The sequence below is a fragment of the Nomascus leucogenys genome, chromosome 17 (assembly GCF_006542625.1).
Source record: "Nomascus leucogenys isolate Asia chromosome 17, Asia_NLE_v1, whole genome shotgun sequence".
Lineage (NCBI taxonomy): Eukaryota > Metazoa > Chordata > Mammalia > Primates > Hylobatidae > Nomascus > Nomascus leucogenys.
The window spans coordinates 82,863,631-82,881,269 of NC_044397.1; the positions used below are offsets into that span (position 1 = coordinate 82,863,631).

The 17,639-nt window shown below is 45.5% G+C and overlaps 1 protein-coding gene across 1 annotated transcript in view; it reads left to right on the plus strand.

The window, feature by feature from the left end:
- The first annotated feature begins 1,320 nt into the window (after nt 1-1,320).
- Nucleotides 1,321-17,639, plus strand: part of LOC100589518 (placental protein 13-like) — an 81,463-nt gene continuing 65,144 nt past the window's right edge. Inside the window, exon 1 of the mRNA XM_004090987.3 lies at nt 1,321-1,531. Within this exon, the coding sequence (XP_004091035.1) occupies nt 1,418-1,531 (114 nt within the window). The 5' untranslated portion in view covers nt 1,321-1,417. The remainder of the gene's footprint in view (nt 1,532-17,639) is intronic.

The window sequence follows — 17,639 nt, forward strand, 5'->3', positions numbered from 1 at the left end:
CCTGCCTCAGCCTCACGAATAGCTAGGATTACAAATGCATGCCACCATGCCCGGCTAATTTTTGTAGAGACGGGGTTTCGCCATGTTGTCCAGGCTGGTCTTGAACTCCTGGGCTCAAGAGATCCACCTGCCTTGGCTCCCGAAAGTGTTGGGATTACAGGCGTGAGCCATCAGGCCCGGCCTTCTGAGATTGCTAATGTGAAAAATTCTATCGAAGTTGTCTATCAAAGTTGTCATGCACCATTTGTCTCTTATGAGTATTCTTTTCTTTGAGACGGAGTCTTGCTCTGTCGCCCAGGCTGGAGTGCGATGGTGCGATCTCGGCTCACTGCAACCTCCTCCTCCCAGGTTCAAGTGATTTTCCTGCCTCAGCCTCCCGAGTAGCTGGGATTACAGGCGCTCGCCACCATGCCGGCTAATTTTTGTATTTTCAGTAGAGGTGGGGTTTCACCATGTTGGTCAAGCTGGTCTCGAACTCCTGACCTCAGGTGATCTGCCCACCTCTGGCCTCCCAAAGTGCTGGGATTACAGGCGTGAGCCACCGTGCCTGGCCCTTTTGAGTGTTCTTTTGGGACCCTGTCAGAGCAACTTACTAAGTACTTCCTCTATTGTTAACTTGTTGAGTCGATGTCTCCTCTGAAATTTTGTGTATATTTTGAGGAGATGGACTATTTCTAGAGGTCTCTCCAGAACTGAAACTGTGGTTTCCCATAAGTCTACAAATACTGACTTCTCTTTTTTTCCCTTTGAGACAAGGTCTTGCTCTGTCACCCAGGCTGGTGCAATCATGGCTCACTGCAGCTTCAACCTCCTGGGCTCAACTGATCCTCCTGCCTCCGCCTCCTGAGTAGCTGGGACTATAGGCATATGCCACCATGCCTGGCTAATTTTTTTTGTTTTTGGTATATTTTGTAGAGATGAGGTTTTGCCATGTTGCCCAGGTTCTGACTTCTAGTAAACAAAAACTTTGTTCTCAGTATCTTTCTTTTCCCCTTTATATTTCACTGAAGAAAATGAAGGTGGGCTTATTCACGGGGCTGGGCCAGTAAAATTAGGCTACACTCATATAAGCATTTCCCCAAATCCTCCTAATACCTCTTGTGAAAAAGGGTATCCGCCACATAATACCATCAATTCTGTGACAAATTATTCTAACCCGCTGGTTTTCAATCCTGTCTGCACATTGAAATCACAGGGGAATGAGATCTACTGATGCCCCCGTCTCTCTGAGGTTCTGAGCGGGGAAGGAATTTGTGTTGGTTTAAGTGTGTGCCCCACAAGGGAAGGACCCGCCCAACACACCGTGTGCTTTGCCCTCAGCAAGGAGCCACAGCTGCAGGTGGATTTCCACACCAGGATGGATGAGGACTCAGACATCGCTTTCCATTTCTGAGTGCACTTTGGTCATTGTGTGGCCATGAACAGCCATGAGTGGGGGGTCTGGAAGAGCGAGGTGAAATCTGACAATGTGCCCTTTGAGGATGGCAAATCATTTGACCTGCGTGTCTCTGTGCTGGACAATGAGTACCAGGTGAGCACCCCAGGAGCTCCCAGAGTGCAGCCTCTGTGGCCTCCCAGAGAAAGAGGCAGCTCTCCCTGCCCTGGCCCCACCAGTCCCTCGGGGTCCATCTGCTGTAACTACTCCTGCCCCAGGCTTTTCATCACAGAGCACCCTCTGCTTGCACTGCCGCCCTCAGCTCTTTCCCAAATCTGACCAAGGTCAAGGTTGGTTCACCTGCCATTTCCCCCAAGGTGGAGAATCATTTCCATAGCTATCATTTCTGCCCATGCTGTTATTTACATTTTCATGTGGCCAAATAGATAAAATACATATATGAATCAAATTATTTTAGTCAGTCAAAAATTAACTCTTCCTTTCACTCCCAAACCTCACTGCTACTCCCCAGAACAACACTACCAGCTTCTCTGCTCTCCTTCCAGAGGTAATCTACCATTAGAGAACCATATATTTCCTCTTCCTCATTTATATAATATGCTTTCATTCCTTTTTGTATATATGCCTATACACATATTCATATATACATATATGCTTTCATTTCTTTTTTAAAAAATGCTGGTATAAATGTCTTTATACATTACACTTTAGAAACGAGTTGATTTATAGTCAAAGAACATATCTTGGAGAATTCATCCATCTATGGTGCTGCTTCATTTTTCTTTTTTTTTTTTGAGATGGAGTTTCACTCTTGTTGCTCAGGCTGGAGTGCAATGGTGTGATCTCAGCTCACCGCAACCTCCACCTCGCAGGTCCAAGTGATTCTCCTGCCTCAGCCTCCCAAGTAGCTGGGATTAAAGACATGCGCCACCACGCCTGGTTAATTTTTTGTATTTTTAGTATAGATGAGGTTTCTCCATGTTGGTCTGGCTGGTCTCGAACTCCTGACCTCAGGTAATCTGCCCACCTTGGCCTCCCAAAGTGCTGGCATTACAGGCATGAGCCACCGTGCTTGGCCTGCTGCTTCATTTTTTAAAGATTGCATAATATGCCAGTAGAAGGATGATCCAAAATTATTGAACTTGATCCTTTTGATGGTTACTGCATGGTTTTTACTATTTTGCTCTCACAAAGGGTGCTGTGCACTTTGGAGTCCAGATAGGGGAAGGGAGCCCCCATGAGCCCCTCCTCTGTTTCAGTGTAGAGAGCGCAGTTCCCACTCAGCCCTGCTCAGCTCAGACACAGCCCCTTCCACCCTGCTACTCACTCCATTATTCACGCCCGAAATCCCCTGTCTCAGTCCAGAAACCTCTATGCTGTCCACTCTCCTCCTCTTTTCCTCACACACTTTTTCACACCTATAGAAAGTTCTCCTACTCTGTGTAGGTTTCTACTTTCCTAAAGCAACCAGGGACACAGAGATTCTTATTTCCTGCCAGTTCACCTAGGGCAGGCAAGACACTCTGTACCTACTCTCAGTGTCTTGATAGCTGTTTCCTTAATAAACAAATATTGTTCCTGTGATTTGTGTCTGAAATAATAACTAGACAGTGTGCATCAGAATCAAGCAGTGAATTACAAAATCAATTTCCCCTCCATGTGGGATTTCCTGGAAATCTATTTATGTCTTCATAAGTAGAAGTGAAAGGGGAATCAAATCCTGTTTTTAGGTCAGTTCCAAGTTCAGCCAGAATTATATGAAAGCGAAAGTACTGGAAGCACCTGGCACTGCCCAGCTGGCCCCACATCCATCCTCTGCTTATTTGCTCAGTGTCAGGTTGCAGAAGTGGAATGGACACACTCAGCAAATGGCAGAATCCCACATTGGTTGTCTGACCTGTGCAGGGAGGAATGTGATAGTAGGAAAGGCCAATGGAAGCCATTAGAGCTGCTTCCACCTACAAAAATAGGAAAGCAAAAGCAACACCACATTCTTGGAGGTTTTGCACAGATTAGTACAGTCATGAGGGACTTTAAGATACAAGGGTGGCATTTTTATGGGGTTGTTTGGTTTGTTCTTATATATTTGTAGATCCCCATTCACTCACCTATTTGGCCTGTGTAGAAAACAACTGGCTCTCGTAGAATGACAGCGGATTCTCATCAGCTTCGCCAGATGGGAACTCCAAGTGCAGCTGTTGTACTAGATGTGGTTTCATTGCCTGAGCAAATTAACACAGCCTCTTGTGCATGGTGTGCATCTATCCACTGAGAAAATGTGTGTTTTTCTTGTAACCTATTAGTAAAGGCCACCGGAAGCAATTGGCTTCCAAATGAAAGAGGCAGCCACCTTTGCTATCCTACCTCACAGCATATCAGCTCCTCGACCCTGCGTCAATTTACTCCACACAGGCCTTTGTCACTTCTTTCTTCCAGAAGACATCACACTGTTCCTTTCCATTGATATTATGCTGATGAGATCTGGTGATCAGGAGGTGGCCACAGTGTTATACATACTGGTAAGACATTTGTGTGTGTCAGGGTGTGGGAAACACATTCCATAAAAATTCAGGGGCTTTCCAACTGAATGAAATTTCCAGGGCTCCACCAGCTCGGTCATGTGAAGATGTCCCATCTCAGGTGCAGGACTAGGTTTTTTTTTTTTTTTTTTTTTTTTGAGTTGGAGTCTCACTCTGTCACCCAGGCTGGAGTGCAATGGCGTGATCTTGGCTCACTGCAACCTCCAAGAGATTCTCCAGACTCAGCCTCCCGAGTCACTGGGATTAAAGGTGTGCACCACCATGCCCGGCTAATTTTTGTATTTTTAGGAGAGACAAGGTTTCATCATGTTGGCCAGGCAGGTCTTGAACTCTTGACCTCAAGCGATCTGCCTGCCTCGGCCTCCCAAAGTGTTGGGATTACAGGCATGAGCCACTGCGCCTGGCCAGAACTAGCTTTTATTTTTTATTTATTTTTTGTTTTTTTGAGACGGAGTCTCGCTGTGTCGCCCAGGCTGGAGTGCAGTGGCGCGATCTCGGCTCACTGCAAGCTCCGCCTCCTGGGTTCACGCCATTCTCCTGCCTCAGCCTCTCCGAGTAGCTGGGACTACAGGCGCCCGCCACCACGCCCGGCTAATTTTTTTGTATTTTTAGTAGAGATGGGGTTTCACCGTGGTCTCGATCTCCTGACCTCGTGATCCGCCCGCCTCGGCCTCCCAAAGTGCTGGGATTACAAGCGCGAGCCACCGCGCCCGGCCCAGGGACAGGTTTCTAAGACAACCGTGAGAATCACTGTGACGGCAGAATGAGCTCGCACCTCGCGCATGCGCATTGGCTGTGGCGACTGGCGCTCCACTCCTGACGTCAGGCTGCGGACCCTTTAAACTATGGCGGCTGCGCGGCGGCCTGGGGGCTTCCGCTGCAGCCACGGTTTGCAGCGAATCCGGGGTCCAGTAGGGGGCGGCGTGGGAGAGGGGGTCGCGGGTGTCCCAGGGCCAAACCCCCAGGAGTCCTGTCTTCAGGACCTTTTTGAGTAGTCTTCCACGGTTGGAGGGGGAGCTTCAGGGAGAGTCCGATGTGGAGCCAATGCGACCACACGTGGCACTGGCGTCTCTCAGAGCAGATGGGGTAAGTGTGTGTCACTGAGGCCATATGGGGCGATGGCGAGAAAGACAATGGTGTTCAGGCGTGTGCGCGGTGGAAGAAAGGCCCAGGTGACCTCCCCGTTAACACCAAGGAAAAGCAAAGCACAGCTGGGAACCAGGAGAGAGCGTGTGAATGAGACCAGGCCACATTTTGGGATGCCTGCACCGGAGCGGAGAGGTTTCTGCAAAGTTCACCCCACCACCACCCCTCCACCGCCTAGGTAGCCCTGACGCAACCTCACCTGCACCCAGCCCCAGCCCTGTCCTTTTGGTTCCCTGACATTCGTGATAGCCAAAATATTCGGTTGTGGGACGCAGTCCACCCAGGAACAGAGGAGAGGATGTTCCCTTAGAATGAGACAGGAAGAAGTGCAGTGGAATGCGACACCGCCTTTCCTAGAAGCCAAGGCCAGTCACTATCACCTACCGCTCATTCTAGGCAAACTACCCAGCCATCAGGTGAAACATGGAGACCAAGGGAGATTCTCTGTCTGAGACAGGTATGGAAGTTCAGAGCTCCAGGATCGTCAAAACTGCCTAATCAACCAGAAACTGGTTTGGAGAGAGAAACATTGATGACGCGGATCTCCATGAAGTTTCTCCCTGAGGGACTGAGAAGTGTTCTTTGTTGTAAGCATTGATCCAGACCAAGAAGCACCTAGACCCCTCAAAACAGGGCAGACAGAGCAAGAGGGACGACAGAGCAGAGGCCAGAGCCCAGGCAAGATAACGCACAGTGCCACCGCCAGGCAGGATACAGGCACAGTTTCACCGCCACTGGCATAAGGAAAGGAGTGCCAAACTGGTGAGTTGTCCAAAGAGTCCAGCGTCCCAGTACAGGGATTCTTGCCATGTCACCTTCCCCGCTTCTTTTTAAGATTGGGTCGTGATGTGGCTTCATTTCTCAGAGAAAAGCCGCGAGGAGATAGAACCATCTTCTTTGACTTCGGTTTGCTCCCCTCCTGCAGGACAATGAACTCCTGTGAGGCTTTTGTCCTTGGCTGGAGTGTGGTCATCTTGATCCTACAAAAGAGGCCGCTCAGGATAGGAATGAGATTTCAATTTCTCTGGGACCGATGCATCTCCACACGTTGTCGAAGCCTTCACAAACCCAAAGTGGAACCGCCGCGAAAAAGATTGACAACCGGCCACATGACCCAGCCAGAGACGCAGAAAGAGGCTCACTAAAGACAGGCCGACATGCCAGAAATTGGTTTGTGGCGCATAGGGCACATTTGCCCCAACACTCACACGCACACAGGCGCACAGACAGAGAGACAGAGAAAGCGAGAGAGACAGACAGATTGAGAGACAGAGAGAGAAGAAAGAATGTGATACACACGCACACAAACATACAGCAGTGGCACAGAAATACACACCTCCAGGCAATCCCTGAGGCTGTGGGGTTCTGCTCTTCGGGACAACGACTCTTGGGTGAGAGAGCAGCCCACGGGCACACAGGCAGACCTGTCCTCGAGATCACGGGGGGCAGCACGACTTTTGGGGGGACTCACCCGAACACCTTACGGGCAGGCCTGAGGCTGGGATGCCGCGCTGCTTTCTTTGGACTCCGTCTGCTGTTTCTGCATCCTGGTCGGCCCTCCGTTTATTGTGGTGTCCCGAAACAGTTTTGTCGACCCCCTGGATTGGTCAGGCTGGAGCCTCGGCACCGACGCCCTGCCACGGAGGGCTCCTGCTTTGTCAAGGCTCAGGGAGTGGTCTTCAGCCAACCGTTGGAGTCACTGTGACAGGAGAATGGGCTCGCGCCTTGCGCATGCGCATTGCCCAGGCAGACTCCTGCTTTGCTCTTGGAAGTCCGGCTGCGGCCCCTTTAAACAGGTTAGGTGACGCGCGTGGGGGGCTTCTGTGGCAGTCGCGGTGGTGGCTGGAGCGGGGATGTAGTAGGAAGCGTTGTGGGAGTGGGGGCTTCGGGCTTCCCAGGGCCGGATCCCCGGGAGTCCTGTCCTCAGGACCTCCTTGAGCCGACTTCTACCGGTGGAGGGGAGTTTTAGGGCGCCAGCTGGGGTCTCCGGACTCACAGGCTGGAGTGCATTGGTGTGATCATAACTCACTGCAGCCTCAATCTCCCAGGCTTAAGCGATTTTCTTGCCTCAGCCTCCCATGTACCTGGGACTACAGGCATGTTCCCCCACACTCAACTACTTTTCTTCAAAAACATTTTTGTACGAATGGGGACTTACTATGTTGCCTGGCTCATGTCAAACTCATGGAATCAAGCCGTCTTCCTGCGTTGGCCTCCCCAAGTGCTGAGATTACAGGTGTGAGCTTCCACGTGCAGCTAAATTCTTATATCTTAAATCCATACCTCTCACAATAAGCAGATGTTAGTCCCACTTATTTTATAACTTTTTGCTGTTTATGTCTCTTTTTGTCCCTGGACAAAGAGATTAGCAACCCACTCTCCACCAAATTTCAACTTATTAGAGGCATTATGCTGTGTCCCAGCAGTGGCCGAGGCTTCAAGGACCTGCTGCTCTAACCTAGGCCTGCTGAGGAGTACAATTCATCTTGTGTTTCTGTGTTGTTTAACAACCTTCCTGAGCTCCTCTAAGTCAGTCCATCCTGCCACAACTGGGAGGAATCAAGAAACTCTCCAGGAAAATGTTTATCAACCTGCCTGTTGTCAGGTAGAAGACAGGTCTGTTGACCACGTCAGGCATGGCAGCGCATGACAGTGAGTGCCCCCCACTGTGTTTGCTATTCACTGCATGTTCCACCTGAAATTTCCCATCTGCTCAGTGAGTCTTGACAGTGAAGTAAAGGAGACTCACTCTCAAAGACCAAGGCTGACCCTCTCTGAATACAATGCCTTGACCTAGTTACTGTCACTTTGGTTTTGTCTTCAGGGACTAAAAGATACAATAAGAATTGGTTCCTTTAATTGTCCTGTTGATGCACAAAATACTTATATGCTTCTACATAGGTCTGCTCTTTTGCGCCACAGAGCACTAAGGGAAAGTCCCTACAATAAAAGTGCCTTTCACCTGAGCTGCTACGTGTGACAGCTAAAGGTTAAAAAAAATAAAAGCTTCCCAAATGTTGTGGGTTTGACAGCTGGTCCAACTTCAGGGTCTGTACTTTCCCTCTCTAACAGCATGGATAAATACAGAGACAACTAGCAACTGATACCCTAGTGTGCCAAGCCATTGATGTATCTGTGTGATTAAAAACCGGCATTTAACCATACCCTAGATACATTAAAAATCAACCCCACACTCATAGGCTATAATTCCACTTTGCTTCCAGATGACAGTTACAATTGGAAAGGAAATACCTAGTTTACAGGAGGCATTAATACTTATGTTGCTGCAGAAACTGAACCCTTACAAGAATGTATTCTTGACTTTCTGACCTGGACACTAACAAATAGTGAAAAATATGTATCTAAGAATACTCTTGGAACAGAAATGTGAAACACCAAAAGTAAGATATTATGAAGGATCAAATATAAAATGACGCACTGCTAAAGAGGCAACAAAGAAAACTGTAGAAGAAAATGACAAGAGGCACTATGCGTTACTGGGTTTGTGCTACTATGTAACAAAATACACTAGACTGGGTAATTTCTGAAGAACAGAAATGTATTTCTCACAGTTCCGTAGGCTGGAAGTCCAAGATCAAGGTGCCAGCAGGATTGGTGTCTGGTGAGGGCCTGGTATCCGCATCCAAGATGGCGCCTTGTGCACTGTGTCTTCAGGAGAGGATGTGCTGTGTTCTCACATGGCAGAGGGTGCAAGGGCAAAACAGGGGAAGGCTACTCCCTCCAGTCTTTGTGTAAGAACCCTAAACCCATTCGTGAAGACTCTCCCTTCATGACTGAATCACTTCCTAAAGGCCCTACTTCCTAATCCTGTGACATTGGTGAGTAATTTTAGGGTGACACATTCAGAATACAGCACCCTATATTCAATTTCTTAAAAATTATTTTGTTGTTTCACTTTTCTGTTTTTCAAATGGCTTTAAGTGCACAAAATTGGATTAATCATAATCTTTGGCTCATAGCATACCTTGACTCCTATTTCATCCTTGTCTGTGCCAGGGCCTCTATGTAAATGTATTTGAATAATATGGTAATCACTTGTGAACCCACAACACAACCCAAGAACTAGGGTTCTGATCCTAACATCTGCTCCTCCTCTGTCCCTTTTCCTGATTTACACCCTTCAGCCCCAGGGGTAACTACTGCCCTGAATTTATGTTTAGCATTCCCTTCCTTTAAAAAAATTGTTTCGGCCGGGCGCGGTGGCTCACGCCTGTAATCCTAGCACTTGGAGGCCGAGGCGGGTGGATCACGAGGTCAGGAGATCAAGACCACGGTGAAACCCCGTCTCTACTAAAAATACAAAAAATTAGCCGGGCGCGGTGGCGGGCGCCTGTAGTCCCAGCTACTCCGGAGGCTGAGGCAGGAGAGTGGCGTGAACCCGGGAGGCAGAGCTTGCAGTGAGCCAAGATCGCGCCACTGCACTCCAGCCTGGGCGACAGAGCGAGACTCCCGTCTCAAAAAAAAAAAAAATTGTTTGATTGCATATATATGATTGCCCTAAATGACATATTATTTAGTTTTTTTTTTTTTTGAGACGGAGTCTCGGTTTGTCGCCCAGGCTGGAGTACAGTGGCGCGATCTCGGCTCACTGCAAGCTCCGCCTCCCGGGTTCACGCCATTCTTCTGCCTCAGCCTCCCAAGTAGCTGGGACCACAGGCACCCGCTTCCACACCCGGCTAATTTTTCGTATTTTTAGTAGAGACGGGGTTTCACCGTGTTAGCCAGGATGGTCTCAATCTCCTGACCTCGTGATCCACCCGCCTCAGCCTCCCAAAGTGATGGGATTACAGGCATAAGCCACCGCGCCTGGCCATTATTTAATTTTTTAAGGGTATAATTTATTTACCCATTCTCCTATTAATTTACCCATTCTCCTGTTAATGAACATTTGGCTTATTTACAGATTTTTGCTATTATGAATGGCATTACAGGAGCATTTATTATCTTTTTTTTACTGCTTCTGGTACATACGGGCAAGAGATTCTCCAGGGCCTATGGTAGAGGAATTACTGTGCAATAAAATATAAGAATGCTTATTTTTATAAGCTAATCCAAATTATTTTCCAAAGTGGTTGTTCTAATTTAAACTCTCACCTCCTGTATTAATTTGAGATGATCTTGTTGATCCACAGTCTCTCCATATTTGGTGATATGGTTTGACTGTGTCCCCAACCAATCTCAGCTTGAATTCTATCTCCCAGAATTCCCACATGTTGTGGGAGGGACCCAGGGTGAGGTCATTGAATCATGGGGGCCAGTCTTTCCTTCGCTATTCTCATGATAGTGAATAAGTCTCATGAGATCTGATGGGTTTATCAGGGGTTTCTGCTTTGGCTTCCTCCTCATTTTCTCTTGCTGCTGCCATGTAAGAAGTGCTTTTTGCCTCCTGTCATGACTCTGAAGCCTCCCCCGCCATGTGGAACTGTAAATCCAATTAAACCCATTTTTCTTCTCAGACTTGAGTTTGTCTTTATCAGCAGTGTGAAAATGGACTAATACAGTAAATTGGTACCAGTGAAGTGGGGTGCTGCTGAAAAGATACCCAAAAATGTGGAAGCGACTTTGAAACTTGGTAACAGGCAGAGGTTGGAACAGTTGGGAGGACTCAGAAGAAGATTGGAAAATGTGGGAAAATTTGGAACCTCATAGAGACTTGTGGAATGGCTTTGACAAAAACGCTGATAGTGTTATGAACAATAAGGTCCAGGCTGAGGTGGTCTCAGACAGAGATGAGGAACTTGTTGGGAAATGGAGCAAAGGTGACTCTCATTATGTTTTAGCAAAAAGACTGGCAGCATTTTGCCCCTGCCCTAGAGATTTGTGGAACTCTGAACTTGAGAGAGATGATTCAGGGTATCTGGTGGAAGAAATTTCTAAGCAGTAAAGTATTCAAGAGGAGACTCAGGTGATGTTAAAGACATTCAGTTTTATAAAGGAAGCAGAGCATACAAGTTTGGAAAATTTGCAGCCTGACAATGTGATAGAAAAGAAAATGCCATTTTCTGAGGATAAATACAAGCTGGCTGTACAAATTTGCATAAGTAACAAGAAGCTGAATGTTAATCCTGAAGACAATGGGGAAAATGTCTACAGGGCATGTCAGAGGTCATCACAGCAGCCCCTCCCATCACAGGCCCAGAGGCCTACAAGGAAAAAATGGTTTTGGGCCGGGCCCAGGATCACTGTGCTGTGTGTAACCTAGGGCCTTGGTGCTCTGTGTTTCAGCCATTCCAGCCATGGCTGAAAGGGGCCAACATAGAACTCAGGCCATGGCTTTGAGAGTGCAAGCACCAAGCCCTGGCAGCTTCCACCTGGTGTTGAGCCTGCACGTGCACAGAAGTCAAGAATTGAGATTTGGAAACCTCCAGCTAGATTTCAGAGGATGTATGAAAACGCCTAGATGTCCAAGCAGAAGTTTGCTACAGGGGTGGGGCTCTCATGGAGAACCTCTGCTAGGGCCGTGTGGAAGGGAAATGTGGGGTTGGAGCCCCTACACAGAGTCCCTACTGGAGCACTTCCTAGTGGAGCTGTGAGAAGAGGGCCACTGTCCTCCAGACCCCAGAATGGTGATAGCTTGCACTGTGAGCCTGGAAAATCTTCAGACACTCAACATCAGCCCATGAAAACAGCCAGGAGGTGGTCTATACCCTGCAAAGCCACAGGGGCAGAACCACACAAGGCCATGGGAGCCCACCTCTTGCATCAGCATGACCTTGATGTGAAACATGGAGTCAAAGGAGATCATTTTGGATCTTTAAAATTTGACTACCTGGCTGGATTTTTGACTTGCATGGGGCCTGTAACCCCTTTGTTTTGGCCAATTTCTCCCATTTGGAATAGCTGTATTTCCTCAATTACCTGTACCCTCATTGTATCTAGGAAGTAACTAGCTTGCTTTGGATTTTATAGGCTCATAGGCAGAAGAGACTTGCCTTATCTCAGATGAGACTTTGGACAGCGGACATTTGGGTTAGTGCTGAAATGAGTTAAGACTTTGGGGGACTGTTGGGAAGGCATGATAGGTTTTGAAATGTGAGGACATTAGATTTGGAGGGGCTAGGAGCAGATTAATATGGTTTGGCTATGTACCTACCAACATTTCAACTTGAATTGTATCTCTCAGAATTCCTGTGTGTTGAGGAAGGAACCCAGGGGGAGGTAGTTGAATCCCTTGGGCTGGAATTTCCTATGCTATTCTTGTTATAGTGAATAAGTCTCACAGGATCTGATGGGTTTATCAGGGGTTTTGTCTTTTGCTTCTTTTGCTTCCTTCTCATATTCTCTTGCCACTGCCATGTAAGAAGTGCCTTTCATCCACTGCTATGACTCTGAGGCCTCCTCGGCCATGTGGAACCATAAATCCATTAAGCCTCTTTTTCTTCCCAGTCTGTTATGTCTTTATCAGCAGTGTGAATGTGGACTAATACATTTGGTATTGTCAAACTTCTTAATATTTGTGGAGAGAATAGATATGTAGTATCTTGTGCATTTTCTTGATTACTAATGAGGGTGAGAAAATTTTTATGTTTTGGGGGCATTTGCTTTTGTGAAATCCCTGTTCATGTCTTTTCCCAATTTTATTTTGGGTTGCTATTTTTAAAATTAATTCATAGGAGCTCCTTTTACTTTGTTGATATGATATTAATCTTTCATAGGTTTTAGGTACTGCAAATATCTTCTTCTAGTTTATAGTTTATCTTTTCACTTTTTTACTTTTATTTTTTAATTTTTACATTTTTTTTGAGACAGAGTCTCACTCTGCCATTCAGGCTGGAGTACGGTGGCTCACTGCAACCTCTGCCTCCCAAGTTCAGATGATTCTCGTGCATCAGCTTCCCGAGTAGCTGGAATTACTGGTGTCTGCCACCAATGCCTGGCTAATCTTTTGTATTTTTAGTGGAGATGGGGTTTCACCATGTTGGCCAGCCTGGTGTCAAACTTCTGACCTCAGGTGATCTGCTGTTGGGATTACAGGCTTGAGACACCATGCCCAGCCTATCTTTTCACTTTTTGATGTAAAAAGTTCTTAATTTTGTGATAGTCAAAACATCTAATCTTTTTTAATGGTTAAATGGCTTTTTGTGTCTCATTCACTTACATTTTCTACTAAAAGTTTTAAAGTTTTGTTTCTGACATGTAAGTCTTTGGCCCATCTGGAATTTAATGTTCGTATATAGAGCGAAGAAGGAATATAATTTCATTTTGTTTCCTGTATCAGTAATCATTATTTTTCTTTTCTATTTATTGAAAAGTCCTTTCTTTGTTTGCTAATCTGCCATGTCACCTGCATCACATATCAAAGATTAAATTTGTGGAGGTTTGTTTGGGAGCTCTCTATTCTGTTTCATTGGTCAGTTTATCAGTGAAGACCACATTATTTTAATTGCTGTAGCTTTATAAAACTTCTGATATTTGGCAGGAGAAATCTTTCCTTTTCTTCAATAATGTCTTCGATATTCTTGGCCCCTTCTCTTTTCCATATATATATGGAATATAGATATATGGAATATAGATATGGAATATAGATATATGGAATATAGATATGGAATATAGATATATGGAATATAGATATATGGAATATAGATATGGAATATAGATATATGGAATATAGATATGGAATATAGATATGGAATATAGATATGGAATATAGATATATGGAATATAGATATATGGAATATAGATATATGGAATATAGATATATATATATAGCGAGAGAGAGAGAGAGAGCGAGAGAGAGGGTCTCACTTTGTTTCCCAGGCTAGAGTACAGTGGTGCAATTGTAGCACACTGCAGACTTGAACTCTTGGGCTCAAGAGCTCCTCCTACCTCAGCCTCTCAAGTAACTAGGACTCTAAAGTATGCATCACCACATCCAGCTAATTTTTTAAAAAATTATTATTTTTTTTGTAATGATGGGGATCTTGCTATGCTGCCTAGGCTGGTCCCAAACTTTTGGCTTCAAGCAATCCTCCCACCTCAGGCTCCCAAAGTGCTGGGATTACAAGCGTGAGCCACCACACATGTCTCCATTTTCCATATTTTAAGACCATATTTTTTTTTTTTTTTTTTTTTTTTTTTTTTTTTTTTTTTTTGAGACAGAGTCTCGCTGTCTCCCAGGCTGGAGTGCAGTGGCGCGGTCTCGGCTCACTGCAGGCTCCGCCCCCCGGGGGTTCCCGCCATTCTCCTGCCTCAGCCTCCGGAGTAGCTGGGACTACAGGCGCTCGCCACGTCGCCCGGCTAATTTTTTTGTATTTTTAGTAGAGACGGGGTTTCACTGTGTTAGCCAGGATGGTCTCGATCTCCTGACCTCGTGATCCGCCCGCCTCGGCCTCCCAGAGTGCTGGGATTACAGGCGTGAGCCACCGCGCCCGGCCTTTAAGACCATATTTTAAAAGCTGCTGAAGCCTGCTTTTTTCTCTTGGTGCTACTTGCAACTCCCTTACTTAGCCGTGGAAATACTGTTAGTGAAGAAAATCTAAAGAGTCAAAAAATAAAATATTCTTTCTTTTCTTCCAATTGCAAAAGAGCAGACGCCCTCCTGAATCATAAAGCTAGTTCTGATAAATTGGTGAACTGAGAGCATACACAGTATTATTAATTCTGTTCTATTTCTGCTTCACTGTGGAGTCTCTTCACATAGTCTTAAAAGATTATTGCTATGAAATATTCTTATACATTTAACCCATAACTTCTAAAATTCTGCAGTTGTAATTGATTGTCTTACCTAATAATCAGTTGCTTTGCTTCATAATATTTAAATTGGCATCTCTATGTTCCAAAAGGCATAAATACTAGTATAGATTTTTTAGTTAAGCCAGAAGAAAGTTCACTTTATTTACTAACATAACTTATATGTAAAGGTTTAATAAATCTCCATGCTTCTTTTCTTTTGCATCATGACAACCACTGAAAATAATATTTCTATAGCAGTTGGGGGTAAATAGACAATGACTTTTGTGGCCAGAGGTGAATGGCCCAGGGGCTCCAGCACTCCAGGTCCCACTGAGCCTGCCCCACAGCTGAAGGCATCGGTATTTCCACACACATACAGTGCACGATGCCCCAGAACAGAGATCAGATGCTCTCCTTTATTCAAATGGGGAGTTGAGAGTATTGTCATTGTAATTAAATTAACACATACACATTTATACACTGTTAAAATCTGGTTGGATTTGTGTCCCTTCACAAAACAAATTGCCTAAATGAAACCACAGAGTTAACATAATTGAGTACATCTGCTTCTATGAGATGCTCTTTTAAATTGAATTAGAATCTAATTTGAAATGTCAATAAAAAGTTCAAATATTCAACTCAATTATATTTAGATTTCTTTTTGTTTTGTTTTGAGATGGAGTTTAGCTCTTGTCACCCAGGCTGGAGTGCAATGGCATGATCTTAGCTCACTGAAAGCACCTTCTCCTGAGTTCAAGTGATTCTCCTGCCTCAACCTCCTGAGTAGCTGGGATTACAGGTGCCTGCCACCATGCCCAGCTAATTTTTGTATTTTTAGTAGAGATGTGGTTTCACCATGTTGGCCAGGCTGGTCTCGATCTCCTGACCTCAGGTGATCCACCCACTTCGGCCTCCCAAAGTTCTGGGATTACAGGCGTGAGCCATCACGCCCAGGCTTTTTAGATTATTTTACTTTATTTTAGTTACTTATTTTTATGACTTTATTGTTATAAACATTCTAGTTTTTAAAAAAATCAATCAATATAACAAAGAACAAAGAAGATGATCAACAACCACTCCCACCTCCATGATCTAGAAATAACTGTCATCAATCCAAAAGCTTACACATGGTGGATCCCTTCACACCAGTTCGTAATACAAAGTAACCCCTTACTTGTAGAAAACATATTAGTATCATTACTATTTTTGAGATAGAATTTGACTCTTGTAGCCCAGGCTGGAGTGTAATGGCATGATCTCAGCTCACTGCAACTTCTGCCTTCCGGGTTCAAAGGATTCTCCTGCCTCAGCCTCCCAAGCAGCTGGGATTACAGGCATGCACCACCATGACCAGCTAATTTTTTGTATTTTTAGTAGAGATGGGGTTTCACCATGTTGGCCAGGCTGGTCTCAAACTCCTGACCTCAGGTGATCCGCTCACCTCAACCTCCCAAAGTGCTGGGATTACAGGTGTGAGCCACCGCACCCGGACAAGAAAATATTATTAAATAGCAAACAGTAGCAGTATGCTTGGGAGTTTTAGGATTGATTATTTTCAAATCTCTAGAAAAGCTCAATGTATTACCTTAGGCTATAATCCCAGGGCAGAGTCTCATCTGTTAATGGGGGACTGGTCTAAGGTTCCTTCCAGCTTTCAGATTAATGGTTTCCCAGGTTGATCCGCTTCCTGCCACCCACCCATCCTCGGTTTTGTTTGCTTGTTTGTTTGTTTGTTTTTACAGAGACAAGGTCTCACTATATTGCACAGTCTGGTCTTGAACTCCTGGCCTCAAGTGATCCTCCTGGCCTCAAGTGATCCTCCTGCCTTGGCCTCCCAAAGTACTGGAGTTATAGATGTGAGCCACTGTGCTCAGCCCATCATTGGCCGTTCAAATGTGGAGGTAAATAGTAGATGCCAAGGTTACCTCCAGGTCAGAAGTGGCAGATGCCCCAGGGCAGAATCATAACCCTAACCAGGCCTCCTACTGCATGAAGACCTTATTTTCTGAAGCTTAAACCTGGACAAAGGTCTGACCAGTAGCACTTCGTTCATGAATATCAGGTCAAAAATTTAAAACTGGGATTATTCAGAAGAACCTGGTAGATGCAGGTGCAGTCTGCAGTTCAATGGTCAGCTATGAAAACAGTCTACTTGTACTTTCTCTTTGTCATGGAGTCTTTGATGTAAAAATTGATGATACTTTCTTACTTCTGGTGTGCTTCCCTTTCTTCTTCATTTTCCATAAGTAGCTTCCTCCATCCCACCTCCCAACAGGCCACAGTCAATTCAGGACATTTTAACCATGAAAATGAGTCTCCATAACATGAATTTAGAGGCCAGGCAAGGTGAATCATGCCTGTAATCCCAGCACTTGAGAGGGGCCAAGGCGGGCAGATCACCTGAGGTCAGGAGTTCAAGACTAGCCTGACCAACATGGTGAAACCCTGTCTCTACTAAAAATACAAAATTAGCGAGGTATAGGGAAAGGGCTGTCATTCTGCCATCTTGGTAGGAACTCCAAGAAGCTGAGAATGGAGGGTGAGGGCAAGTGCTACCGAGAAACATTCCCAGAGAAAATGAAAATAGGTGTCTGATTGGTTTCACCAATGATACAGATTAGTGACTGCTGTCTATTTTATTTTGCCCCTCTAAAATAGGTGTGTTCATTGCCTTTTTCCTGTCTCCTTCAGTCTTCTTTGCTTGATTTGTATAAAGCAGGTAATGTGTTCCTTTGATGCACATGTTGAGAGAGATTGCAAGTGATAAGTTGTAGTCACATCGTAGACACCATATCCTGATTAGATAAGACACTGCACTTTACTCTGAGGCCTGTTCCTATAATTGTATGCCTTCAGAGATTCCT